Source organism: Streptopelia decaocto (genome assembly GCF_964273445.1).
Source record: "Streptopelia decaocto genome assembly, chromosome: 6".
NCBI lineage: Eukaryota > Metazoa > Chordata > Aves > Columbiformes > Columbidae > Streptopelia > Streptopelia decaocto.
The window spans coordinates 28,905,500-28,932,240 of NC_138660.1; the positions used below are offsets into that span (position 1 = coordinate 28,905,500).

General features: G+C 57.6%; 2 protein-coding genes across 2 annotated transcripts; both read left to right on the top strand.

The window, feature by feature from the left end:
* Nucleotides 1-2,877: 2,877 nt before the first annotated feature.
* LOC309441318 (ubiquitin carboxyl-terminal hydrolase 36-like) lies at nt 2,878-7,175 on the top strand (the record flags this gene model as incomplete). Its single annotated transcript, XM_082055952.1, has 11 exons — nt 2,878-3,127; nt 3,199-3,420; nt 3,703-3,813; nt 4,107-4,209; nt 4,428-4,495; nt 4,862-4,932; nt 5,114-5,196; nt 5,520-5,631; nt 5,915-6,055; nt 6,358-6,458; nt 6,674-7,175. 11 exons carry the CDS (start codon nt 2,878-2,880, stop codon nt 7,173-7,175), a joined length of 1,764 nt encoding a protein of 587 aa, XP_081912078.1.
* Nucleotides 7,176-15,330: 8,155 nt separating this feature from the next.
* On the top strand, nt 15,331-19,630 carry LOC309441319 (ubiquitin carboxyl-terminal hydrolase 36-like; the record flags this gene model as incomplete). The annotated part of the gene is made up of 11 exons (XM_082055953.1): nt 15,331-15,580; nt 15,652-15,873; nt 16,156-16,266; nt 16,560-16,662; nt 16,881-16,948; nt 17,315-17,385; nt 17,567-17,649; nt 17,973-18,084; nt 18,370-18,510; nt 18,813-18,913; nt 19,129-19,630. 11 exons carry the CDS (start codon nt 15,331-15,333, stop codon nt 19,628-19,630), a joined length of 1,764 nt encoding a protein of 587 aa, XP_081912079.1.
* Between the last annotated feature and the right edge of the window lie 7,111 nt (nt 19,631-26,741).

Consider the following 26,741-nt stretch of genomic DNA (forward strand, 5'->3'; position numbering starts at 1 on the left):
GTGAGTAAAACTTCTCGCAGAATTGCGAGTATATTTATACTTTCCGTGCACATATGCACGTGTAACTTTCCGTGCTCAATATTAGCACGCGTAAAATTAATCCTCGCAGAATCGCGGGTGTATTTTCCTTCCGTGCACATATGCACGTGTAACTTTCCGTGCACATTTGCACGCATACTTTCCGTGCTTAATACAAGCACGTGTACTTTCCGTGCACATTTGCACGCGTAGCTTTCCGTGCTCAATACGAGCACGTGTATAAATTATTTCCTCGCACAATCGCGAGTGTATTTTCCTCCCGTGCTTCCACATAAGCACGTGTAATATTCCGTGCACATTTCCACGTGTAAGTAAATTAACCCTCGCAGGATTGCGAGTGTATTATAAATTTACCCTCACAGAATCGCGAGTGTACACTTCCCGTACTCACTACGAGTACGTGTATCTCTTTAAAAATAATCCCACACCGTGTTCAGGCAAGTGTGTGCTTCTCCGGGACTCAGGGCCGGCTCCGGCATTGTTTTGGTGAAGCCACGTGCATGCACTCTGTGGACCGCCTGTTGTATTAGTTGCTGCCCCTTAATAATTTTCCTCAACTGATACCCGAACCTTTATTTAAGTCACTTTTGGAGTGCTAAAACCCTGTTTCTCCCCGGTTTAATAAAAGTTGTTTTGGACCCTGTTGTCCCTTAAACTAACCTCGGGGTGCCTCCGTGACAGCAGAGCAGAGAGAGACTTCAGGAGCACATTGGACATTGGTGGCCAGCACCCTTGGGCTGATCCCGGCACCCCTGCCTCCCTCCTGGCCCTGGGGAGAGCTGGGGGGGTAGTGGTGACCCTGGCCGGAGGAGCTCCAGAGGTCCCCACAGAACAAATAAACCAAACAACAAGAAAACAAAACAAGCGAAGGTGAATAACCATGAAAGACAGAGGAAGACTGCCCCGTCCATGGAGCTCTGCAGAAGGAGCGTGGAGCCGTACATCATATGAGGCCATATATTGGAATCAGCACGTAGAGAAGACTTTAGCAGGGAAGACTTTGAGGGGAGCGGCCTGACTCCATGCAGCTGCAAACCTGAGAGCTGGCCGTGTGCTGAAGGGACGGGGAGAAGTGTCCTGGGCTGAACAGAAACCTGTGGATGACACAAGGCTGGAGAGATGTGCTTTGCAGAGATTGGCAGGAGTCCTTCCCAGGGATGAGCGGGATGGGCTTTGGACACAAGGAAAAATAAAGCGGCTCTCAAGCGTGGTTTGGAATTCGTGCCACTGTCACTAATAGCAGAAAAAGGACCGTGCTGCAAGGGAACTCCTTGTTCTTAGGAGAAAAACTGAAGCTTTTTCATGTCCTTCCTTGTCAAAGCAGGTGTAATTCTTCAGTAGTTAGCCTCTGGCATGAGGTTCTTAAAGGGGCAGTTTTGCTCTCAGGGCTATTCCTTTGTTTAAATTATATTTAAATGATATTTAAAGATTACAACTCTTAGACAGAATTGCCTTTTGGTGATGCCTGATCAATATATTTTCTCCCTGGTTTTGGTAGGAGGCTGAGGGGTAGAATACGGTGGTGGTTTCTCTTTTAGCCAAAGGACCCCAAGGTTTCTGAAAAGGCACAAAGGAAGGCAAAATGAGAATGTGGTGCTGTGACTGGCACCCGCTGCTCCTGAGCCCTGGAGTGCCCGGACAGAATCTTCTGAGGCCGGACTGTGCAGCAGGATCCCGGCAGCTCTGATCTCCCACCCTGCATTCCAGCACGGAAAATGAAAGTCACCTCGTTTTGATTCTCTTCACAGCCTAAAGCACCACAGGGGTAATGACACTGGCCAGGAAACATCAAGGTGGATCAAGGTGGGACTGGAGACCTCCTAAGCACAGGATGATGTCACCCTGACTAGTCCCATGGGCTTCTGCTGCAGAGACCCTCAGCTACACCTGTTTCCGAGAGTCCCCGGGTGTCCTGCTGCAGGGCAGCACCACCGCCTGCTCAGTTTTTCCTGATGCTCCGTTCAAAGCTCCCTGGAGGGTGTTGGTGGCTGCTGCCTCTGTCCCACCAGCCGCCACTGCAGGAGGGTTTGCCTCCCCCATCATCTCCCCAGGCAGGAGTCACTGCTTTTCCAGTGCCCTGTGCCCCCTTCAGCACTGAAGAGGCCCAACTGACTGAGCTGCTCCACAAAGCTCATGTGCCCCTGACCCACCATGACAGATGTTCCTCTGGACCTTCAACCGTGTCGTGGTGTAACCCGAGCTGGCAACACAACCACGGCAGCTGATCACTCACCCCCTACCCCTTCCCCTCCCAACAGGGGAGAGAATCGAAAGTGAAGGGAGAAATTTGGACTGAGAGAAACACAGTTTAATAAAATAACGAAATACTAATATACTACTAGTAAATATACATAAACCCACCATAAGTCCCACGCCCTTCTCCTCAGGACTGCTCAGCCGGTCCCATCCCAGCCTGTCCCGGGACACCAGGTTTGCTCTGCCCCCAGCGCACACCTTGCGTCTTGGCCTTGTAAGACTTGCAGAGGCTTTTGCTGGCCAAATCCACCACTGTGCCCAGGTTCCCCTGCACTGAAACTACAGTGTGTGACCATTTAGGGATTCTGGGGCGTGTCCAGAGCGCGATGGCATCACAACCAACCCCCGCAGGCTCCGCCGTTGGCGTTGCCGGGACACGCGGGCGCAGCTCAGTCCTGTTCTGGACGCGGAGCGGAGCGGACGGCGAAGCCGAGGGGAGGAGTCAGTGGGCCGAGCCGAGCGCGAGAACCGCAGCGAAGGGCGGGACTTGAGGAGGAGGCGCGGGAAGCGCGTGTGGTGGTGGAGAGGGAGAGACGAGAGAGCGGCGCGACCTTGAGGCGGTGGCACGTGCGGTGACACGCCATGGCGGGCACGGCGAAGCCGAGGGAGCTGCTGAACGCGCGGCGGGACGCGGGCGAGGCCGGGGCGCTGGGCCGGCTGCTGAGCACCTCGGCCAAGAAGGTGCTGCTGCACAAGATCGAGTTCCAGCCCGCCAGCCACGGCTTCTCCGGCCAGCCGGAGCTGCTGCGGGCCAAGTACCTGCTGCTCAGCCCCCGCACCGAGCCCGCCGAGCACCCCCGCGGCGCTGAGCAGGGACAGCCGGGCAAGCAGGGTGGGTGCAGAGGGCCGGGGGGCTCTCCCTGCGCTGCGCAGCCCGCGGCTCACCCGCCTCTCTCCCCGCAGGCAGCGACCGGACCCCGGGGCGCCACGGGGACAGCGTCCCTGCGCCCCAGAAGGGGCTGTTCCCTGCGAGGCGCCTCGCCATGCAGTGGCAGCGTGTCCAGCGCATCGGCGCCGGGCTGCTCAACCTGCGAAACACCTGCTTCCTCAACGCCACCCTGCAGTGCCTCACGTACACGCCACCGCTCGCCAACTACCTGCTGTCCAAGGAGCACAGCCGCGCCTGTGAGTGGGGAGGGGAGCGCCGCCTGTCCCGGGGCTGCGCTCAGCACCCTGCGCACGGCTGTGCCGGGGCTGTGCGCCTGCCGGGATGTGCCTTCTCTGCTCCCGCCCGCCCGTTTCTGCGTGGAGAGGACATTCCTGCATACGGGAGCATCCACTTCTCCTGGCCGTAGCAGTGTTCCCGAGCTCTGCATCCTGCGGCTGAGCGGCTCTGTCTGTGCTGCACACAGCCAGGACTAAGATGGGTTTGTCCTCAACGTCCTGTCTTCTCCTCTCCCACTCCAGGTCACCAAAGCGGCTTCTGCATGATGTGCGTCATGCAGAACCACGTCACGCAGGCGTTCGCGAACAGCGGCAGCGTGATAAAGCCAGTGTCCTTTGTCCGAGACCTCAAGAGTAAGGATGGCTGCCCGCGCGTCCCCTCCTGTAGCCGTGCAGGAGGGCAGAGACCATTGCAGGAGCAGAACCTTTGAGATCAGGGCAGGTCTTGGCAGAGGTTCTTCTGAGACGACTCACTGAGCCTGCCAGGGCCTTCATGGGCCTTGTGGGGCTTCCCCCACGGCCGACATGAGCCTGACGTTTGGTTTGGGCCGAGGGAGCTCACACCCCGCAGTCCCTGCCCGAGGGGGGGCGGGAGGACCTGCCCCTGCTGCAGCGCGAGCTGCGCCTGATCCCTCCCTCTCCTGCAGAGATCGCCCCGCACATCCGCTGGGGCAGGCAAGAGGACGCGCACGAGTTCCTCCGTTTCACCGTCGATGCCATGCAGAAGGCCTGCCTGCCCGACTGCACCGAGTACGTGGGGCCTCTGGTGGCCGTCACTGCCCTTGTCTGCTGGTCCCCTCGTCTGCTGGGCTGCTCTCTGCCTTCTCCTGACGCCTCCACCCCAGCACAGCTGCGGTTCTGTCCCCACATCCTGTGACTGGGCTGGGTTTGGATCCTGAGCACACAGCGCTGGCCCGTGGGGGTGGCTCTTGGGGCGGGCGCTGTGTGATCCGAGCTGCCGTCTCTAGGTTGGATCGCCAGACCCAAGCCACCACCCTGATCCACCAGATCTTTGGCGGTTCCCTGCGGTCCCGTGGTGAGTGCTGGCTGCCAGGGCCTGGGCCTGTGACTCTCAGGGCTGCTGTTTCCCGAGAGCCTTGCAGTGACTTGGGAAAGTCACTAAGCATGTGCCAATTATGCAGAGCTGCAGCTGGTCAGTCTTTTGGTATCTGTGGGTCACGAAGCTGAAGCTGTGGGTCCCCAGCTCATTGCCACCAGCAAAGGAACCCACGTTGCCAGCTGTCCAGCAACACTTGTTGTCCCAGCACGTACAGGCTGTGAATGCTGGTGCTGCCATCCCAGAGCCCAAACGCGCAGAGGGGGAACACGGCAGCTGCCTGCGCTGTGCTGGGGCGGTGGTGCCGTGCTGTGCCAGGGGGTGCTCACTGCTCTTTTCTTGCAGTGAGGTGCTTGATGTGCAAAGCAGTCTCGGACACCTTTGACCCCTGTCTGGACCTGCCGGTGGAGATCACGGTACCGGGGCAGGGTCAGGTGGGGGGAGCTCTGCTCTGCAGGGATGTTCCTGCAGCTGCACCGCTGCTGCTCGAGGCTGTTTAACCTGCCAGCGTCAGGCACGGTGCAGGCAAGAGGGGATCAGCTTCTGTTGTTGCGCTGGCTCCTGTGCCTGGCCCTGACCTCTCCTCTGTCCTGGCAGCAAGCCGCAAACGTAGAGCAGGCACTGGAGCTGTTTGTGAAGCCAGACCTGCTGGGCGGAGAGAATGCCTACCGGTGTGACAAGTGAGTGTGCGGGCTGGGGCGGGAAGGGCCGCGGGTGTGCTGGTGGGAAGCAGGAGGGCAGCTGCAGTACAGGAGGGCTTCTCCACCTGCTCCACCGCTAAACCGTGAGGTACGTGGCTGTGAAGCCGGCGATGAAGCCTGTCACTCCTCATCTCCCCCGTCTTGAGACGGGGACCTGAGCCAGCAGACCTGGCCGTGAGCAGGCGCCCTGGAGCGGTACCCGCTCTCAGCAGGGTCATTTCCGTGGGGTTTGCGGCTTGGCCAGGGCTGGCAAGCACCTGGGTGGTGGAACAGTGTGAACAGCTCAAGCTCTCCCTGTGCAGATGCAAGAACAAAGTGTCGGCAACCAAACGCTTCACCATCCACCGAGCGCCGAGGGTTCTCACACTTGCTCTGAAGCGTTTTGCCGACTTCACTGGAGGCAAGATCACAAAGGTGGGTGCTCGGCCATCCAGAGCGGGGCTGTGTCCTGTCCCGAGGCCCTGCTGCCCCGAGCAGGTGGGAGGTGGTTCTGTGCGCGGTGCGAGCTCTGCCGCAGTCCTGCAGCCCTTCTCCAGCTGCGCTGCCGTGGGAGTTTGGCTCATCCCGGCGTCTTCCTCACCGTGGGCTCTGCCTGTGGAGAGCGGGTTCCCCCTCCCTCGCGAGACGGGACTCGCAGGACAGCTGAGCTGCTCTTGCCACCTGCTGTGCAGGCTCCTGAGACATCCTCTCTCCGCAGGACGTGGGCTACCCTGAGCTCCTGAACATCCGCCCGTACATGTCCCAGACCAGCGGGGATCCGGTCATGTACGGGCTCTACGCGGTGCTGGTGCACTCGGGGTACAGCAGCCACGCAGGACACTACTACTGCTACGTGAAGGTGAGCCCAGGGCGCTCTCTGGGCACCTCTCTGTGCTGGGGGCCGGCGGGCGCTCGGGGGTCCGTGTAATGTGCAGACAGGAGGGTGCTCAGCAGACGTGCGTGGTGCGGAGCACCGCGGGGTACGGGCTGTGCTCCGTCACAGGAAGCGTGGAGTTCTGCTCTCGCAGAGAACCCTCACCTCTCCAGGGCCACCTGGGGATTTTGGGGAGCGGAGCTCTGCCGACGGGCGCTGTTCCTGCTGCTCGTCAGGCCAGGAGCGTCCCTGGACACAGCCCGACCCCGTTCTCTCTCCCTCCGCAGGCCAGCGACAGGCAGTGGTACCAAATGAATGACAGCGTGGTCCGCCCCAGTAACATCAAGGTGGTCCTTAACCAGCAGGCGTATGTGCTGTTCTACCTCAGGTGAGCGCGCCCTGTGTCCCCGGCCCCTCTGCCCCTGCTCAGCACATGGGACGGGGCTGGGGACACGTGCCTGGGTGTGGGAAGGAGCTTGGCCCAGGCAGCCCCAGTGCCCACGTGCGTGTGCTGTCTCGGGGGAGGGTGGCAGGGAGAGCTCCAGCCCCTTGTTGTCACTCAGACACTGGCAGTTAACACGTGCCCTGCTCTGCCTTCCCCAGGATCCCCAGCCCCGGGAAGAGCTCAGAGGGTCCCGTTTCCAAAGCTGCCTCCAGCCTGCCTGGCCGTGTCAAGCTGCCTTCTGGGTCACCGTCACCCAAGCTGGCCCGGAAGGCCACACACGTGGCTGCAGCGTTTCCCAGTGACGCAGCCCCGAGGCCCAAGAAGCCGCGCTCCTCGCAGCCGCCACCTGCGCCCAGAGCGGCTCCAGGATTTTACGGCCTCAGTCACACCAGTGGGGCCAAAGCGCAGGTTCCCCGGAAGCGTTGCTGGGAGCCCGGGCCCCTGCCCGCCTCCCCCAGGCTGCCGGAGCCCATCCCCGGCCAGGAGCCGTGGGGCAGCGGGGAGAACACCGGCACACTGGGAAGGGACCCTCGCGGCAGGGCTTCTGCCAGCCTGGTGCTGGCAAAGCTGAAAGCCTTCTTGTCGGCCAGAGCTGCTCCGCAGCCCAGCAGCACCGTGTCACCACCGCCGGCCAAGAAGCTGGCGCTTTCCGACACATAGGTGAGTCTGAGCTTCTGCCCAGAGACTTCAGCAGGTGCCTCGTGCCTCCGGAGCCAGGGCTTGTGTTGGGGAGTGCAGGAATGGTGCTGGTACCTTGCTAAGCAGGAGGCGCGCGGGGAGAGCCCGTCAGCCCCAGGGCTCTGCCCTCCCTCTGGGTCGGGGTGCGGGGCCAGGCCCCCGCTCTTGTTCCCATCCCTGCAGAGGCTGGAGAACTGGCTGCTGCCTCCCTGCTCAGGACGGCGCGGTGGCTGCGCCAGTCCCTGGAGCGGGGCGGCCTCGCCAGCCTTGTCAGGGCAGCGTGTCCCCGGGGGCGATGGGAGCTGGTGACACCACAGCTGGAGGCTGCAGAGTCGCCTCCTCCCCAGGCAGCGGCTGCACCGGCTCTCTGGGCGCCGCTGTGCAGCCGGGGCTGGGGACGGCGCTGGGGGTTCTGTCCTTAACGTTTCCTTCCTTTTTTCCTTTCTGCTTCTAAGGGAAAACACTTCTGATTCTTCTCCTACTCCCCCACTTCCCTCTCCCTGTCTGTGTCTTTTCCCCTCCCCTTTCTCTGCGCTCCCCTTTTTGTTTTCTCCTCTTGGCTCACAGCAACCTCTTTTATTTAGACCACCAAGTTGTTCTTTCTGTCAATAACTGCAGGGCAGCCCCAGGGAAGGAGAGCAGAGGGGCCACCATGCACGTCCTCACCTGCTGCTGCCGGTTCCTGTGCCCGCCCCAGCCCCGCGCTGGGTCCCTGTGGGGCCGGGGCGCTGCCGCTGGGACACCGGGAAGAAACTGGAGCGTTCCCTCGGGAGCCGGCTGGGCTGGCGGGACAGCGGGAGCGGCCAGAGGAGCCACAGGGAGGATCGAGGCTGGAACAGCTCTGCTGGGAGGAACGGCTGAGAGAGTCCTCAGCACTCGCACAACTCCTGGGAGAGCTTTCCATCAGATACTTCATGGTGAAGATTTCAAACACGATTTCATAAAGGAGGGGTTTTTCTTTCCCAGTTGTTTTCTATCATTTTTCAGTGTATACAAGAAGTGATAGCAGCATTCTATAATGAATATTGATCCAGGGGGTCTCCTGGAGACATCTGGACAGGCAGGAGAACAGTCCTGTGAGGCTGGACATTGTACGGATGACTTTGCCCCTCACCCCTTCCCAGTCCCACCTGTTCCCTCACCGGCCCCCTGGGACTTGGCCTCACCAAGCTGGAGCACAAGTGTGATGGGAGCGGCTGAGGGACCTGGGGGTTCAGCTGGAGAACAGGAGCTGAGGGGAGACCTTCTGATCTCTGAACTGCCTGAAAGGAGCTTGGAGCCAGGGGGGTCGGGCTCTGCTCCCCAGGAACAAGCGCCAGGAGCAGAGGAAACGGCCGCAAGTTGCGCCAGGGGAGGTTGAGGTTGGATGTGGGGAACAATTTCTTGCCCAAAGGGCTGTGGGGCATTGGAACAGGCTGCCCAGGGCAGTGCTGGAGTCACCATCCCTGGAGGGTTGGACAGACCTGAGATGAGGGTCTCAGGACACGGGTCAGTGCCGGGGGTGGGGAACGGTTGGACTCCACGATCTTAGAGGTGTTTTTCAACCAAAATGATTCTATCGCACAGTCTATCTTTGCATTGTAATAGTGCCTAAAGGTCACAGCCAGGGTTTCTGTTGTCTTGTCCTGGTATTTTTGCAAATGGGTAGAAGTCTGTCTCAAAGAATGTAATGAAAGCAAAAAAAAAGAGCATGGGTAGAGTGAACCACGGGAAGGAGGGAGGGCCAAGTATGAAGGTGAATCTCAGCAAGAGCAAGTATTTACACATCACTAGTGATACGCATCACTTGCAGGCTGTAAATCATTGGCACTTTTTTTGTTAGTAATGGAAACGTTTCCTGTGTCCCACAGGATCCTTGTGTCACTGTTGTGAACTGCAGATGCATTTTTGGCATCAAAACGAAGGTGCATCTCAAAGCTGGGTGGGTCAGATTGAAATGGTTACCGGGTGTATATTGGTAGCATATGAAAGAAAAAGGCTCGCAGTGAACTTTACCATTGGGAGTTTCTGGCAGGTGTTGATCTGCGAGAAGCAGCCTCAGCAGAGGTGAGAAGCTTCTAAAAGATGGAAATAAGGAGACTCAGAAGAGAGAGAAGATTCTGAGAGATCTTAAGAGTGAACACGAAATAACTGAATGCAAAAGCAAGTCTTAATGCTGCGTTTTGACTGAGCTGGAGGGTGGGAATCTGGGCTTTGGAAAGCTCAGAGTTTGCACAGGGTGGAAGACAAGAGTCATAACAGCATAAAGGGAGAAGGGCTGGAGCTGACTTCTGCTGGGAAAAGCATTTTTGCCTCCCCTAGAAAAACAGGTGACTTCCAGAAACATGTTCAGTACCCGTTTTCTCAATCTGGGGGTGTCCTGGTGGAGGAAGGCTCGGCACCGCACTGACACACGCAGGGCAGGCGAGGCAGAGGAAGATGCGCTGTCTGGGTTACCGGCTCAGGCCACTGAACAGCGGCACTGACTGCGATAGAGAAAGCAGCGACCGAGGGGAGCTGGAAGGGGCCTTGGCTGCAGGTAACCGTGCCCTGGGCTGAGAGTGGCTGGCGCTGCGTCTAATGAACGTGACTGAGCATCTTCCTGTCTGTGTGCTGATCTTATTCAATTGTGGTGTTTCACAAGGGAGAGAGAGAGAGAAAGGACATGAAAAGTAAATGTCGTGCTATCTGCTTTTCAAAACTGCCTTTCTGTTCTTTTCAAACAGGCTCGGAATTTCTCCTTTCAGAACCTGTGTCTTTGGAGATGCTGGAGGAGACGAAGGAGGAGGACACCCAGGAGGAAGACGCGCGAGGAAGATGTGGAGTCTCTGCACGGCCTTCAGGAGAGTCTGAGGAACCAACAGAGGAGGACGTGGAGACTCCACAGAGCGTTCAAGAGGCAAGTCACTGGTGTACGGACCGTTCTGTGTGACGAGGGGATATTTTAGAGATGGAGGAGGTAAAAACAAACAGCTCATAAAGAACCCAAGCCCAGCCTCCCCAAACCAGGATTTTGTTGCAGTGCCCTCGAAAGAAATCCTTTCTAATTTAGCTATTGCTGTGCTTAAGGCTGTGGTAGTTAAAAGCCCTGAAATTTTAATTTTTCAAGCGGTGTGTGTGATGACCAAACATTATGTGGTTGCAGGGGGACCAGTATATGTATTTCTAAAGTTAATTGTTACCTCATTGTTTATAATTCTCTTTTTCTTTGCTCCTCCCTGCAAATCCAAACAGTGCTGAAAAGAAAGCTGTGAAGGAGGAGTCTGGTTTAATGGTGCCCACTTGGCACTGTTGCCGGGCTGTAAGATGGCCATAAAATCCTTGTAGGATTTGGTGAAATCAGGTAGAATGAAGGTAGCATGAAAGAAAAACAAGAGATCCATGGATAAGCTGAATTCTTGCAACATTTCAATTATTTCCCTTTTAACCCAATGAAGAGAAGAAAGAAGAAGACAACACATTTTAGTCAGATTATTAAAGCCTGTATCTGCCTCAGCATATTCTAGATCACTTGAGTATTACACAGAAAACCTAAATGCACAGCCCAGCAGATCAGATCAGATCACCTGTGACAACACAGCTCATTCTTGGTTTTGTAGCTCAAAGTGATGTTCTTGCTTTCATGTGCTCCCTCCTGTTCACAGCTGCAAGTTCCAACAGTCTCTGCACCAGCAGAGCTCCTGAGAGAACTGGTGCTAACCCTTGTGTATTAAAAGGTTCATGCAGCGGCTGTCAGTGGTGGGTTCAGGAGATCTGGACTCTCTGGTTCAGTTCTTACCTCTTTCATTGGCGCGTACAGTAACTTGTGCACTCAGCTCCTCTCTGCTTTCATTTGAAGTCCAAAAAAACCCCAGGTAAGTCAAGGCAGCTAAAAAGAGGCAACTTGGGTTGCTGGTGTCTGCAGCTGGTGCTTGTGCAGGGACCCTGTTTCTTTCTCCCTTACTTTTTTGTCTCTCCCATTTCCTGGCAGAGCACAATTCAGGATGGGGGTGAAGAAGCAGAAGAAGGAGCTGTTTACGTGTCTTTCTGCAAAGAGTGCAGATCCAGCAAGCTGCCAACGAAGGAGCAGGATGGCTCCGGGTAAATAAAGCTGGCGTGGTGGCACTCAGGACGGCTGCTCATGGACTCTGACACCCAGCCCCCGGCTCCTCCAGACTGCGGCGCCAGCTGCGTGCTGGGCACCATGGGTGTCTGGGCAGGGGAAGGCAGGCGAGGCCAGTCCTGGGCGTCGGGGGAGGCTTTGCGCCAGCCCTGTCCCCTGGTGCTCTCACCAGCTCAGGGAGCACAGCAGCAGAGTGCAGGACTACCTGCGCCAGAGCCTGCCGAACCTGCAGAGCCCGCAGGAGCCCTTGTGTGAGGCGGCCGTCGTGTTCCTGGGTGAGCCACAGCCCTGCCGAGGGACCCCCCCTGCCCCACGGCAGCTGCCAAATCTGCCGGGCAGCTGCAGAGCCCTGCCTGCCCCATGTGGGGCCCACGGGGATCCCTGCTGCCCTTTTGCACCCGGGCTCGCACATGGGCTCCCCGTGGGAGCTTTGCTGGGTCTCTCGCAGCCTTCTTGGTCTCCCCATTCGGGGTACCGCCCTGGCTCAGCCTTGCCCAGGGGCAGGAAGGTGCGTGGCCAGGCCCGTGGGGCTGGTGGCAGGAAGCTGGGTCTCTGGGCAGGCAGGCTAGAGGGCTGCGTGACGGGCTGTGTGTGCCTGGGGCTCATCGGGCGCCAGCAGGCAGACGTGTGCCAGGAGAAGCTCCAGGTCGTCTACGAGGGTCAGTGAGGACAGTGGGGTGTCTGTGGGGGCTGGCAGGAAGGAGGAAACACCCCAACTCCTGCCCCAGGCCGGCAGGGCTCTGCTCCCTGCGCAGGTGAGGGTCAGTGTGGGCAGATGTGGCAGAATGCAAACCCCCCTCTCTCCCCTCCCTCCTTCAGTATGGAAGGAGTAGGCACATCTCCCTCTCTCTCTGCTACTTGAGGCCAACAGCTTCTTTTGTTTGGCCCCAGAGCCCCTGGCAAGGGCCATTAGGAGAAGGGAGTGCCGAGGCGCCAGGGAGGCGCTGGGCGCCTGCGGCCAGTGTGGGGGATGTTTGGAGGCTTCAGGGGCACCCACAGCCAGGGTGGGGGCGCAGAGAAGCTTCTAGAATGCCCACAGTCAGATCTGATCAGCCAATATAAAAACGGGATTCTCGTCGAGACTCCGCCCATCGTCACGGGTCTCTCGGAGCACGATCAAGATGCTGCCGCCGAGAGCCCCCCCGGGATGGAGACTCCGCTTGCCTCACCGCCACGGGTGTGAGTAAAACTTCTCGCAGGATTGCGAGTATATTTATACTTTCCGTGCACATATGCACGTGTAACTTTCCGTGCTCAATATTAGCACGCGTAAAATTAATCCTCGCAGAATCGCGGGTGTATTTTCCTTCCGTGCACATATGCACGTGTAACTTTCCGTGCACATTTGCACGCATACTTTCCGTGCTTAATACAAGCACGTGTACTTTCCGTGCACATTTGCACGCGTAGCTTTCCGTGCTCAATACGAGCACGTGTATAAATTATTTCCTCGCACAATCGCGAGTGTATTTTCCTCCCGTGCTTCCACATAAGCACGTGTAATATTCCGTGCACATTTCCACGTGTAAGTAAATTAACCCTCGCAGGATTGCGAGTGTATTATAAATTTACCCTCACAGAATAGCGAGTGTACACTTCCCGTACTCACTACGAGTACGTGTATCTCTTTAAAAATAATCCCACACCGTGTTCAGGCAAGTGTGTGCTTCTCCGGGACTCAGGGCCGGCTCCGGCATTGTTTTGGTGAAGCCACGTGCATGCACTCTGTGGACCGCCTGTTGTATTAGTTGCTGCCCCTTAATAATTTTCCTCAACTGATACCCGAACCTTTATTTAAGTCACTTTTGGAGTGCTAAAACCCTGTTTCTCCCCGGTTTAATAAAAGTTGTTTTGGACCCTGTTGTCCCTTAAACTAACCTCGGGGTGCCTCCGTGACAGCAGAGCAGAGAGAGACTTCAGGAGCACATTGGACATTGGTGGCCAGCACCCTTGGGCTGATCCCGGCACCCCTGCCTCCCTCCTGGCCCTGGGGAGAGCTGGGGGGGTAGTGGTGACCCTGGCCGGAGGAGCTCCAGAGGTCCCCACAGAACAAATAAACCAAACAACAAGAAAACAAAACAAGCGAAGGTGAATAACCATGAAAGACAGAGGAAGACTGCCCCGTCCATGGAGCTCTGCAGAAGGAGCGTGGAGCCGTACATCATATGAGGCCATATATTGGAATCAGCACGTAGAGAAGACTTTAGCAGGGAAGACTTTGAGGGGAGCGGCCTGACTCCATGCAGCTGCAAACCTGAGAGCTGGCCGTGTGCTGAAGGGACGGGGAGAAGTGTCCTGGGCTGAACAGAAACCTGTGGATGACACAAGGCTGGAGAGATGTGCTTTGCAGAGATTGGCAGGAGTCCTTCCCAGGGATGAGCGGGATGGGCTTTGGACACAAGGAAAAATAAAGCGGCTCTCAAGCGTGGTTTGGAATTCGTGCCACTGTCACTAATAGCAGAAAAAGGACCGTGCTGCAAGGGAACTCCTTGTTCTTAGGAGAAAAACTGAAGCTTTTTCATGTCCTTCCTTGTCAAAGCAGGTGTAATTCTTCAGTAGTTAGCCTCTGGCATGAGGTTCTTAAAGGGGCAGTTTTGCTCTCAGGGCTATTCCTTTGTTTAAATTATATTTAAATGATATTTAAAGATTACAACTCTTAGACAGAATTGCCTTTTGGTGATGCCTGATCAATATATTTTCTCCCTGGTTTTGGTAGGAGGCTGAGGGGTAGAATACGGTGGTGGTTTCTCTTTTAGCCAAAGGACCCCAAGGTTTCTGAAAAGGCACAAAGGAAGGCAAAATGAGAATGTGGTGCTGTGACTGGCACCCGCTGCTCCTGAGCCCTGGAGTGCCCGGACAGAATCTTCTGAGGCCGGACTGTGCAGCAGGATCCCGGCAGCTCTGATCTCCCACCCTGCATTCCAGCACGGAAAATGAAAGTCACCTCGTTTTGATTCTCTTCACAGCCTAAAGCACCACAGGGGTAATGACACTGGCCAGGAAACATCAAGGTGGATCAAGGTGGGACTGGAGACCTCCTAAGCACAGGATGATGTCACCCTGACTAGTCCCATGGGCTTCTGCTGCAGAGACCCTCAGCTACACCTGTTTCCGAGAGTCCCCGGGTGTCCTGCTGCAGGGCAGCACCACCGCCTGCTCAGTTTTTCCTGATGCTCCGTTCAAAGCTCCCTGGAGGGTGTTGGTGGCTGCTGCCTCTGTCCCACCAGCCGCCACTGCAGGAGGGTTTGCCTCCCCCATCATCTCCCCAGGCAGGAGTCACTGCTTTTCCAGTGCCCTGTGCCCCCTTCAGCACTGAAGAGGCCCAACTGACTGAGCTGCTCCACAAAGCTCATGTGCCCCTGACCCACCATGACAGATGTTCCTCTGGACCTTCAACCGTGTCGTGGTGTAACCCGAGCTGGCAACACAACCACGGCAGCTGATCACTCACCCCCTACCCCTTCCCCTCCCAACAGGGGAGAGAATCGAAAGTGAAGGGAGAAATTTGGACTGAGAGAAACACAGTTTAATAAAATAACGAAATACTAATATACTACTAGTAAATATACATAAACCCACCATAAGTCCCACGCCCTTCTCCTCAGGACTGCTCAGCCGGTCCCATCCCAGCCTGTCCCGGGACACCAGGTTTGCTCTGCCCCCAGCGCACACCTTGCGTCTTGGCCTTGTAAGACTTGCAGAGGCTTTTGCTGGCCAAATCCACCACTGTGCCCAGGTTCCCCTGCACTGAAACTACAGTGTGTGACCATTTAGGGATTCTGGGGCGTGTCCAGAGCGCGATGGCATCACAACCAACCCCCGCAGGCTCCGCCGCTGGCGTTGCCGGGACGCGCGGGCGCAGCTCAGTCCTGTTCTGGACGCGGAGCGGAGCGGACGGCGAAGCCGAGGGGAGGAGTCAGTGGGCCGAGCCGAGCGCGAGAACCGCAGCGAAGGGCGGGACTTGAGGAGGAGGCGCGGGAAGCGCGTGTGGTGGTGGAGAGGGAGAGACGAGAGAGCGGCGCGACCTTGAGGCCGTGGCACGTGCGGTGACACGCCATGGCGGGCACGGCGAAGCCGAGGGAGCTGCTGAACGCGCGGCGGGACGCGGGCGAGGCCGGGGCGCTGGGCCGGCTGCTGAGCACCTCGGCCAAGAAGGTGCTGCTGCACAAGATCGAGTTCCAGCCCGCCAGCCACGGCTTCTCCGGCCAGCCGGAGCTGCTGCGGGCCAAGTACCTGCTGCTCAGCCCCCGCACCGAGCCCGCCGAGCACCCCCGCGGCGCTGAGCAGGGACAGCCGGGCAAGCAGGGTGGGTGCAGAGGGCCGGGGGGCTCTCCCTGCGCTGCGCAGCCCGCGGCTCACCCGCCTCTCTCCCCGCAGGCAGCGACCGGACCCCGGGGCGCCACGGGGACGGCGTCCCTGCGCCCCAGAAGGGGCTGTTCCCTGCGGGGCGCCTCGCCATGCAGTGGCAGCGTGTCCAGCGCATCGGCGCCGGGCTGCTCAACCTGCGAAACACCTGCTTCCTCAACGCCACCCTGCAGTGCCTCACGTACACGCCACCGCTCGCCAACTACCTGCTGTCCAAGGAGCACAGCCGCGCCTGTGAGTGGGGAGGGGAGCGCCGCCTGTCCCGGGGCTGCGCTCAGCACCCTGCGCACGGCTGTGCCGGGGCTGTGCGCCTGCCGGGATGTGCCTTCTCTGCTCCCGCCCGCCCGTTTCTGCGTGGAGAGGACATTCCTGCATACGGGAGCATCCACTTCTCCTGGCCGTAGCAGTGTTCCCGAGCTCTGCATCCTGCGGCTGAGCGGCTCTGTCTGTGCTGCACACAGCCAGGACTAAGATGGGTTTGTCCTCAACGTCCTGTCTTCTCCTCTCCCACTCCAGGTCACCAAAGCGGCTTCTGCATGATGTGCGTCATGCAGAACCACGTCACGCAGGCGTTCGCGAACAGCGGCAGCGTGATAAAGCCAGTGTCCTTTGTCCGAGACCTCAAGAGTAAGGATGGCTGCCCGCGCGTCCCCTCCTGTAGCCGTGCAGGAGGGCAGAGACCATTGCAGGAGCAGAACCTTTGAGATCAGGGCAGGTCTTGGCAGAGGTTCTTCTGAGACGACTCACTGAGCCTGCCAGGGCCTTCATGGGCCTTGTGGGGCTTCCCCCACGGCCGACATGAGCCTGACGTTTGGTTTGGGCCGAGGGAGCTCACACCCCGCAGTCCCTGCCCGAGGGGGGGCGGGAGGACCTGCCCCTGCTGCAGCGCGAGCTGCGCCTGATCCCTCCCTCTCCTGCAGAGATCGCCCCGCACATCCGCTGGGGCAGGCAAGAGGACGCGCACGAGTTCCTCCGTTTCACCGTCGATGCCATGCAGAAGGCCTGCCTGCCCGACTGCACCGAGTACGTGGGGCCTCTGGTGGCCGTCACTGCCCTTGTCTGCTGGTCCCCTCGTCTGCTGGGCTGCTCTCTGCCTTCTCCTGACGCCTCCACCCCAGCACAGCTGCGGTTCTGTCCCCACATCCTGTGACTGGGCTGGGTTTGGATCCTGAGCACACAGCGCTGGCCCGTGGGGGTGGCTCTTGGGGCGGGCGCTGTGTGATCCGAGCTGCCGTCTCTAGGTTGGATCGCCAGACCCAAGCCACCACCCTGATCCACCAGATCTTTGGCGGTTCCCTGCGGTCCCGTGGTGAGTGCTGGCTGCCAGGGCCTGGGCCTGTGACTCTCAGGGCTGCTGTTTCCCGAGAGCCTTGCAGTGACTTGGGAAAGTCACTAAGCATGTGCCAATTATGCAGAGCTGCAGCTGGTCAGTCTTTTGGTATCTGTGGGTCACGAAGCTGAAGCTGTGGGTCCCCAGCTCATTGCCACCAGCAAAGGAACCCACGTTGCCAGCTGTCCAGCAACACTTGTTGTCCCAGCACGTACAGGCTGCGAATGCTGGTGCTGCCATCCCAGAGCCCAAACGCGCAGAGGGGGAACACGGCAGCTGCCTGCGCTGTGCTGGGGCGGTGGTGCCGTGCTGTGCCAGGGGGTGCTCACTGCTCTTTTCTTGCAGTGAGGTGCTTGATGTGCAAAGCAGTCTCGGACACCTTTGACCCCTGTCTGGACCTGCCGGTGGAGATCACGGTACCGGGGCAGGGTCAGGTGGGGGGAGCTCTGCTCTGCAGGGATGTTCCTGCAGCTGCACCGCTGCTGCTCGAGGCTGTTTAACCTGCCAGCGTCAGGCACGGTGCAGGCAAGAGGGGATCAGCTTCTGTTGTTGCGCTGGCTCCTGTGCCTGGCCCTGACCTCTCCTCTGTCCTGGCAGCAAGCCGCAAACGTAGAGCAGGCACTGGAGCTGTTTGTGAAGCCAGACCTGCTGGGCGGAGAGAACGCCTACCGGTGTGACAAGTGAGTTTGCGGGCTGGGGCGGGAAGGGCCGCGGGTGTGCTGGTGGGAAGCAGGAGGGCAGCTGCAGTACAGGAGGGCTTCTCCACCTGCTCCACCGCTAAACCGTGAGGTACGTGGCTGTGAAGCCGGCGATGAAGCCTGTCACTCCTCATCTCCCCCGTCTTGAGACGGGGACCTGAGCCAGCAGACCTGGCCGTGAGCAGGCGCCCTGGAGCGGTACCCGCTCTCAGCAGGGTCATTTCCGTGGGGTTTGCGGCTTGGCCAGGGCTGGCAAGCACCTGGGTGGTGGAACAGTGTGAACAGCTCAAGCTCTCCCTGTGCAGATGCAAGAACAAAGTGTCGGCAACCAAACGCTTCACCATCCACCGAGCCCCCAGGGTTCTCACACTTGCTCTGAAGCGTTTTGCCGACTTCACTGGAGGCAAGATCACAAAGGTGGGTGCTCGGCCATCCAGAGCGGGGCTGTGTCCTGTCCCGAGGCCCTGCTGCCCCGAGCAGGTGGGAGGTGGTTCTGTGCGCGGTGCGAGCTCTGCCGCAGTCCTGCAGCCCTTCCCCAGCTGTGCGCTGCCGTGGGAGTTTGGCTCATCCCGGCGTCTTCCTCACCGTGGGCTCTGCCTGTGGAGAGCGGGTTCCCCCTCCCTCGCGAGACGGGACTCGCAGGACAGCTGAGCTGCTCTTGCCACCTGCTGTGCAGGCTCCTGAGACATCCTCTCTCCGCAGGACGTGGGCTACCCTGAGCTCCTGAACATCCGCCCGTACATGTCCCAGACCAGCGGGGATCCGGTCATGTACGGGCTCTACGCGGTGCTGGTGCACTCGGGGTACAGCAGCCACGCAGGACACTACTACTGCTACGTGAAGGTGAGCCCAGGGCGCTCTCTGGGCACCGCTCTGTGCTGGGGGCCGGCGGGCGCTCGGGGGTCCGTGTAATGTGCAGACAGGAGGGTGCTCAGCAGACGTGCGTGGTGCGGAGCACCGCGGGGTACAGGCTGTGCTCCGTCACAGGAAGCGTGGAGTTCTGCTCTCGCAGAGAACCCTCACCTCTCCAGGGCCACCTGGGGATTTTGGGGAGCGGAGCTCTGCCGACGGGCGCTGTTCCTGCTGCTCGTCAGGCCAGGAGCGTCCCTGGACACAGCCCGACCCCGTTCTCTCTCCCTCCGCAGGCCAGCGACGGGCAGTGGTACCAAATGAATGACAGCGTGGTCCGCCCCAGTAACATCAAGGTGGTCCTTAACCAGCAGGCGTATGTGCTGTTCTACCTCAGGTGAGCGCGCCCTGTGTCCCCGGCCCCTCTGCCCCTGCTCAGCACGTGGGACGGGGCTGGGGACACGTGCCTGGGTGTGGGAAGGAGCTTGGCCCAGGCAGCCCCAGTGCCCACGTGCGTGTGCTGTCTCGGGGGAGGGTGGTAGGGAGAGCTCCAGCCCCTTGTTGTCACTCAGACACTGGCAGTTAACACGTGCCCTGCTCTGCCTTCCTCAGGATCCCCAGCCCCGGGAAGAGCTCAGAGGGTCCCGTTTCCAAAGCTGCCTCCAGCCTGCCTGGCCGTGTCAAGCTGCCTTCTGGGTCACCGTCACCCAAGCTGGCCCGGAAAGCCACACACGTGGCTGCAGCGTTTCCCAGTGACGCAGCCCCGAGGCCCAAGAGGCCGCGCTCCTCGCAGCCGCCACCTGCGCCCAGAGCGGCTCCAGGATTTTACGGCCTCAGTCACACCAGTGGGGCCAAAGCGCAGGTTCCCCGGAAGCGCTGCTGGGAGCCCGGGCCCCTGCCCGCCTCCCCCAGGCTGCCGGAGCCCATCCCCGGCCAGGAGCCGTGGGGCAGCGGGGAGAACACCGGCACACCGGGAAGGGACCCTCGCGGCAGGGCTTCTGCCAGCCTGGTGCTGGCAAAGCTGAAAGCCTTCTTGTCGGCCAGAGCTGCTCCGCAGCCCAGCAGCACCATGTCACCACCACCGGCCAAGAAGCTGGCGCTTTCCGACACATAGGTGAGTCTGAGCTTCTGCCCAGAGACTTCAGCAGGTGCCTCGTGCCTCCGGAGCCAGGGCTTGTGTTGGGGAGTGCAGGAATGGTGCTGGTACCTTGCTAAGCAGGAGGCGCGCGGGGAGAGCCCGTCAGCCCCAGGGCTCTGCCCTCCCTCTGGGTCGGGGTGCGGGGCCAGGCCCCCGCTCTTGTTCCCATCCCTGCAGAGGCTGGAGAACTGGCTGCTGCCTCCCTGCTCAGGACGGCGCGGTGGCTGCGCCAGTCCCTGGAGCGGGGCGGCCTCACCAGCCTTGTCAGGGCAGCGTGTCCCCGGGGGCGATGGGAGCTGGTGACACCACAGCTGGAGGCTGCAGAGTCGCCTCCTCCCCAGGCAGCGGCTGCACCGTCTCTCTGGGCGCCGCTGTGCAGCCGGGGCTGGGGACGGCGCTGGGGGTTCTGTCCTTAACGTTTCCTTCCTTTTTTCCTTTCTGCTTCTAAGGGAAAACACTTCTGATTCTTCTCCTACTCCCCCACTTCCCTCTCCCTGTCTGTGTCTTTTCCCCTCCCCTTTCTCTGCGCTCCCCTTTTTGTTTTCTCCTCTTGGCTCACAGCAACCTCTTTTATTTAGACCACCAAGTTGTTCTTTCTGTCAATAACTGCAGGGCAGCCCCAGGGAAGGAGAGCAGAGGGGCCACCATGCACGTCCTCACCTGCTGCTGCCGGTTCCTGTGCCCGCCCCAGCCCCGCGCTGGGTCCCTGTGGGGCCGGGGCGCTGCCGCTGGGACACCGGGAAGAAACTGGAGCGTTCCCTCGGGAACCGGCTGGGCTGGCGGGACAGCGGGAGCGGCCAGAGGAGCCACAGGGAGGATCGAGGCTGGAACAGCTCTGCTGGGAGGAACGGCTGAGAGAGTCCTCAGCACTCGCACAACTCCTGGGAGAGCTTTCCATCAGATACTTCATGGTGAAGATTTCAAACACGATTTCATAAAGGAGGGGTTTTTCTTTCCCAGTTGTTTTCTATCATTTTTCAGTGTATACAAGAAGTGATAGCAGCATTCTATAATGAATATTGATCCAGGGGGTCTCCTGGAGACATCTGGACAGGCAGGAGAACAGTCCTGTGAGGCTGGACATTGTACGGATGACTTTGCCCCTCACCCCTTCCCAGTCCCACCTGTTCCCTCACCGGCCCCCTGGGACTTGGCCTCACCAAGCTGGAGCACAAGTGTGATGGGAGCGGCTGAGGGACCTGGGGGTTCAGCTGGAGAACAGGAGCTGAGGGGAGACCTTCTGATCTCTGAACTGCCTGAAAGGAGCTTGGAGCCAGGGGGGTCGGGCTCTGCTCCCCAGGAACAAGCGCCAGGAGCAGAGGAAACGGCCGCAAGTTGCGCCAGGGGAGGTTGAGGTTGGATGTGGGGAACAATTTCTTCCCCAAAGGGCTGTTGGGCATTGGAACAGGCTGCCCAGGGCAGTGCTGGAGTCACCATCCCTGGAGGGTTGGACAGACCTGAGATGAGGGTCTCAGGACACGGGTCAGTGCCGGGGGTGGGGAACGGTTGGACTCCACGATCTTAGAGGTGTTTTTCAACCAAAATGATTCTATCGCACAGTCTATCTTTGCATTGTAATAGTGCCTAAAGGTCACAGCCAGGGTTTCTGTTGTCTTGTCCTGGTATTTTTGCAAATGGGTAGAAGTCTGTCTCGAAGAATGTAATGAAAGCAAAAAAAAAGAGCATGGGTAGAGTGAACCACGGGAAGGAGGGAGGGCCAAGTATGAAGGTGAATCTCAGCAAGAGCAAGTATTTACACATCACTAGTGATACGCATCACTTGCAGGCTGTAAATCGTTGACACTTTTTTTGTTAGTAATGGAAACGTTTCCTGTGTCCCACAGGATCCTTGTGTCACTGTTGTGAACTGCAGATGCATTTTTGGCATCAAAACGAAGGTGCATCTCAAAGCTGGGTGGGTCAGATTGAAATGGTTACCGGGTGTATATTGGTAGCATATGAAAGAAAAAGGCTCGCAGTGAACTTTACCATTGGGAGCTTCTGGCAGGTGTTGATCTGCAAGAAGCAGCCTCAGCAGAGGTGAGAAGCTTCTAAAAGATGGAAATAAGGAGACTCAGAAGAGAGAGAAGATTCTGAGAGATCTTAAGAGTGAACATGAAATAACTGAATGCAAAAGAAAGTCTTAATGCTGCGTTTTGACTGAGCTGGAGGGTGGGAATCTGGGCTTTGGAAAGCTCAGAGTTTGCACAGGGTGGAAGACAAGAGTCATAACAGCATAAAGGGAGAAGGGCTGGAGCTGACTTCTGCTGGGAAAAGCATTTTTGCCTCCCCTAGAAAAACAGGTGACTTCCAGAAACATGTTCAGTACCCGTTTTCTCAATCTGGAGGTGTCCTGGTGGAGAAAGCCTCGGCACCACACTGACACACGCAGGGCAGGCGAGGCAGAGGAAGATGCGCTGTCTGGGTTACCGGCTCAGGCCACTGAACAGCGGCACTGACTGCGATAGAGAAAGCAGCGACCGAGGGGAGCTGGAAGGGGCCTTGGCTGCAGGTAACCGTGCCCTGGGCTGAGAGTGGCTGGCGCTGCGTCTAATGAACGTGACTGAGCATCTTCCTGTCTGTGTGCTGATCTTATTCAATTGTGGTGTTTCACAAGGGAGAGAGAAAGAGAAAGGACATGAAAAGTAAATGTCGTGCTATCTGCTTTTCAAAACTGCCTTTCTGTTCTTTTCAAACAGGCTCGGAATTTCTCCTTTCGAACCTGTGTCTTTGGAGATGCTGGAGGAGACGAAGGAGGAGGACACCCAGGAGGAAGACGCGCGAGGAAGATGTGGAGTCTCTGCACGGCCTTCAGGAGAGTCTGAGGAACCAACAGAGGAGGACGTGGAGACTCCACAGAGCGTTCAAGAGGCAAGTCACTGGTGTACGGACCGTTCTGTGTGACGAGGGGATATTTTAGAGATGGAGGAGGTAAAAACAAACAGCTCATAAAGAACCCAAGCCCAGCCTCCCCAAACCAGGATTTTGTTGCAGTGCCCTCGAAAGAAATCCTTTCTAATTTAGCTATTGCTGTGCTTAAGGCTGTGGTAGTTAAAAGCCCTGAAATTTTAATTTTTCAAGCGGTGTGTGTGATGACCAAACATTATGTGGTTGCAGGGGGACCAGTATATGTATTTCTAAAGTTAATTGTTACCTCATTGTTTATAATTCTCTTTTTCTTTGCTCCTCCCTGCAAATCCAAACAGTGCTGAAAAGAAAGCTGTGAAGGAGGAGTCTGGTTTAATGGTGCCCACTTGGCACTGTTGCCGGGCTGTAAGATGGCCATAAAATCCTTGTAGGATTTGGTGAAATCCGGTAGAATGAAGGTAGCATGAAAGAAAAACAAGAGATCCATGGATAAGCTGAATTCTTGCAACATTTCAATTATTTCCCTTTTAACCCAATGAAGAGAAGAAAGAAGAAGACAACACATTTTAGTCAGATTATTAAAGCCTGTATCTGCCTCAGCATATTCTAGATCACTTGAGTATTACACAGAAAACCTAAATGCACAGCCCAGCAGATCAGATCAGATCACCTGTGACAACACAGCTCATTCTTGGTTTTGTAGCTCAAAGTGATGTTCTTGCTTTCATGTGCTCCCTCCTGTTCACAGCTGCAAGTTCCAACAGTCTCTGCACCAGCAGAGCTCCTGAGAGAACTGGTGCTAACCCTTGTGTATTAAAAGGTTCATGCAGCGGCTGTCAGTGGTGGGTTCAGGAGATCTGGACTCTCTGGTTCAGTTCTTACCTCTTTCATTGGCGCGTACAGTAACTTGTGCACTCAGCTCCTCTCTGCTTTCATTTGAAGTCCAAAAAAACCCCAGGTAAGTCAAGGCAGCTAAAAAGAGGCAACTTAGGTTGCTGGTGTCTGCAGCTGGTGCTTGTGCAGGGACCCTGTTTCTTTCTCCCTTACTTTTTTGTCTCTCCCATTTCCTGGCAGAGCACAATTCAGGATGGGGGTGAAGAAGCAGAAGAAGGAGCTGTTTACGTGTCTTTCTGCAAAGAGTGCAGATCCAGCAAGCTGCCAACGAAGGAGCAGGATGGCTCCGGGTAAATAAAGCTGGCGTGGTGGCACTCAGGACGGCTGCTCATGGACTCTGACACCCAGCCCCCGGCTCCTCCAGACTGCGGCACCAGCTGCGTGCTGGGCACCATGGGTGTCTGGGCAGGGGAAGGCAGGCGAGGCCAGTCCTGGGCGTCGGGGGAGGCTTTGCGCCAGCCCTGTCCCCTGGTGCTCTCACCAGCTCAGGGAGCACAGCAGCAGAGTGCAGGACTACCTGCGCCAGAGCCTGCCGAACCTGCAGAGCCCGCAGGAGCCCTTGTGTGAGGCGGCCGTCGTGTTCCTGGGTGAGCCACAGCCCTGCCGAGGGACCCCCCCTGCCCCACGGCAGCTGCCAAATCTGCCGGGCAGCTGCAGAGCCCTGCCTGCCCCATGTGGGGCCCACGGGGATCCCTGCTGCCCTTTTGCACCCGGGCTCGCACATGGGCTCCCCGTGGGAGCTTTGCTGGGTCTCTCGCAGCCTTCTTGGTCTCCCCATTCGGGGCACCGCCCTGGCTCAGCCTTGCCCAGGGGCAGGAAGGTGCGTGGCCAGGCCCGTGGGGCTGGTGGCAGGAAGCTGGGTCTCTGGGCAGGCAGGCTAGAGGGCTGCGTGACGGGCTGTGTGTGCCTGGGGCTCATCGGGCGCCAGCAGGCAGACGTGTGCCAGGAGAAGCTCCAGGTCGTCTACGAGGGTCAGTGAGGACAGTGGGGTGTCTGTGGGGGCTGGCAGGAAGGAGGAAACACCCCAACTCCTGCCCCAGGCCGGCAGGGCTCTGCTCCCTGCGCAGGTGAGGGTCAGTGTGGGCAGATGTGGCAGAATGCAAACCCCCCTCTCTCCCCTCCCTCCTTCAGTATGGAAGGAGTAGGCACATCTCCCTCTCTCTCTGCTACTTGAGGCCAACAGCTTCTTTTGTTTGGCCCCAGAGCCCCTGGCAAGGGCCATTAGGAGAAGGGAGTGCCGAGGCGCCAGGGAGGCGCTGGGCGCCTGCGGCCAGTGTGGGGGATGTTTGGAGGCTTCAGGGGCACCCACAGCCAGGGTGGGGGTGCAGAGAAGCTTCTAGAATGCCCACAGTCAGATCTGATCAGCCAATATAAAAACGGGATTCTCGTCGAGACTTCGCCCATCGTCACGGGTCTCTCGGAGCACGATCAAGATGCTGCCGCCGAGAGCCCCCCCGGGATGGAGACTCCGCTTGCCTCACCGCCACGGGTGTGAGTAAAACTTCTCGCAGAATTGCGAGTATATTTATACTTTCCGTGCACATATGCACGTGTAACTTTCCGTGCTCAATATTAGCACGCGTAAAATTAATCCTCGCAGAATCGCGGGTGTATTTTCCTTCCGTGCACATATGCACGTGTAACTTTCCGTGCACATTTGCACGCATACTTTCCGTGCTTAATACAAGCACGTGTACTTTCCGTGCACATTTGCACGCGTAGCTTTCCGTGCTCAATACGAGCACGTGTATAAATTATTTCCTCGCACAATCGCGAGTGTATTTTCCTCCCGTGCTTCCACATAAGCACGTGTAATATTCCGTGCACATTTCCACGTGTAAGTAAATTAACCCTCGCAGGATTGCGAGTGTATTATAAATTTACCCTCACAGAATAGCGAGTGTACACTTCCCGTACTCACTACGAGTACGTGTATCTCTTTAAAAATAATCCCACACCGTGTTCAGGCAAGTGTGTGCTTCTCCGGGACTCAGGGCCGGCTCCGGCATTGTTTTGGTGAAGCCACGTGCATGCACTCTGTGGACCGCCTGTTGTATTAGTTGCTGCCCCTTAATAATTTTCCTCAACTGATACCCGAACCTTTATTTAAGTCACTTTTGGAGTGCTAAAACCCTGTTTCTCCCCGGTTTAATAAAAGTTGTTTTGGACCCTGTTGTCCCTTAAACTAACCTCGGGGTGCCTCCGTGACAGCAGAGCAGAGAGAGACTTCAGGAGCACATTGGACATTGGTGGCCAGCACCCTTGGGCTGATCCCGGCACCCCTGCCTCCCTCCTGGCCCTGGGGAGAGCTGGGGGGGTAGTGGTGACCCTGGCCGGAGGAGCTCCAGAGGTCCCCACAGAACAAATAAACCAAACAACAAGAAAACAAAACAAGCGAAGGTGAATAACCATGAAAGACAGAGGAAGACTGCCCCGTCCATGGAGCTCTGCAGAAGGAGCGTGGAGCCGTACATCATATGAGGCCATATAGTTGGAATCAGCACGTAGAGAAGACTTTAGCAGGGAAGACTTTGAGGGGAGCGGCCTGACTCCATGCAGCTGCAAACCTGAGAGCTGGCCGTGTGCTGAAGGGACGGGGAGAAGTGTCCTGGGCTGAACAGAAACCTGTGGATGACACAAGGCTGGAGAGATGTGCTTTGCAGAGATTGGCAGGAGTCCTTCCCAGGGATGAGCGGGATGGGCTTTGGACACAAGGAAAAATAAAGCGGCTCTCAAGCGTGGTTTGGAATTCGTGCCACTGTCACTAATAGCAGAAAAAGGACCGTGCTGCAAGGGAACTCCTTGTTCTTAGGAGAAAAACTGAAGCTTTTTCATGTCCTTCCTTGTCAAAGCAGGTGTAATTCTTCAGTAGTTAGCCTCTGGCATGAGGTTCTTAAAGGGGCAGTTTTGCTCTCAGGGCTATTCCTTTGTTTAAATTATATTTAAATGATATTTAAAGATTACAACTCTTAGACAGAATTGCCTTTTGGTGATGCCTGATCAATATATTTTCTCCCTGGTTTTGGTAGGAGGCTGAGGGGTAGAATACGGTGGTGGTTTCTCTTTTAGCCAAAGGACCCCAAGGTTTCTGAAAAGGCACAAAGGAAGGCAAAATGAGAATGTGGTGCTGTGACTGGCACCCGCTGCTCCTGAGCCCTGGAGTGCCCGGACAGAATCTTCTGAGGCCGGACTGTGCAGCAGGATCCCGGCAGCTCTGATCTCCCACCCTGCATTCCAGCACGGAAAATGAAAGTCACCTCGTTTTGATTCTCTTCACAGCCTAAAGCACCACAGGGGTAATGACACTGGCCAGGAAACATCAAGG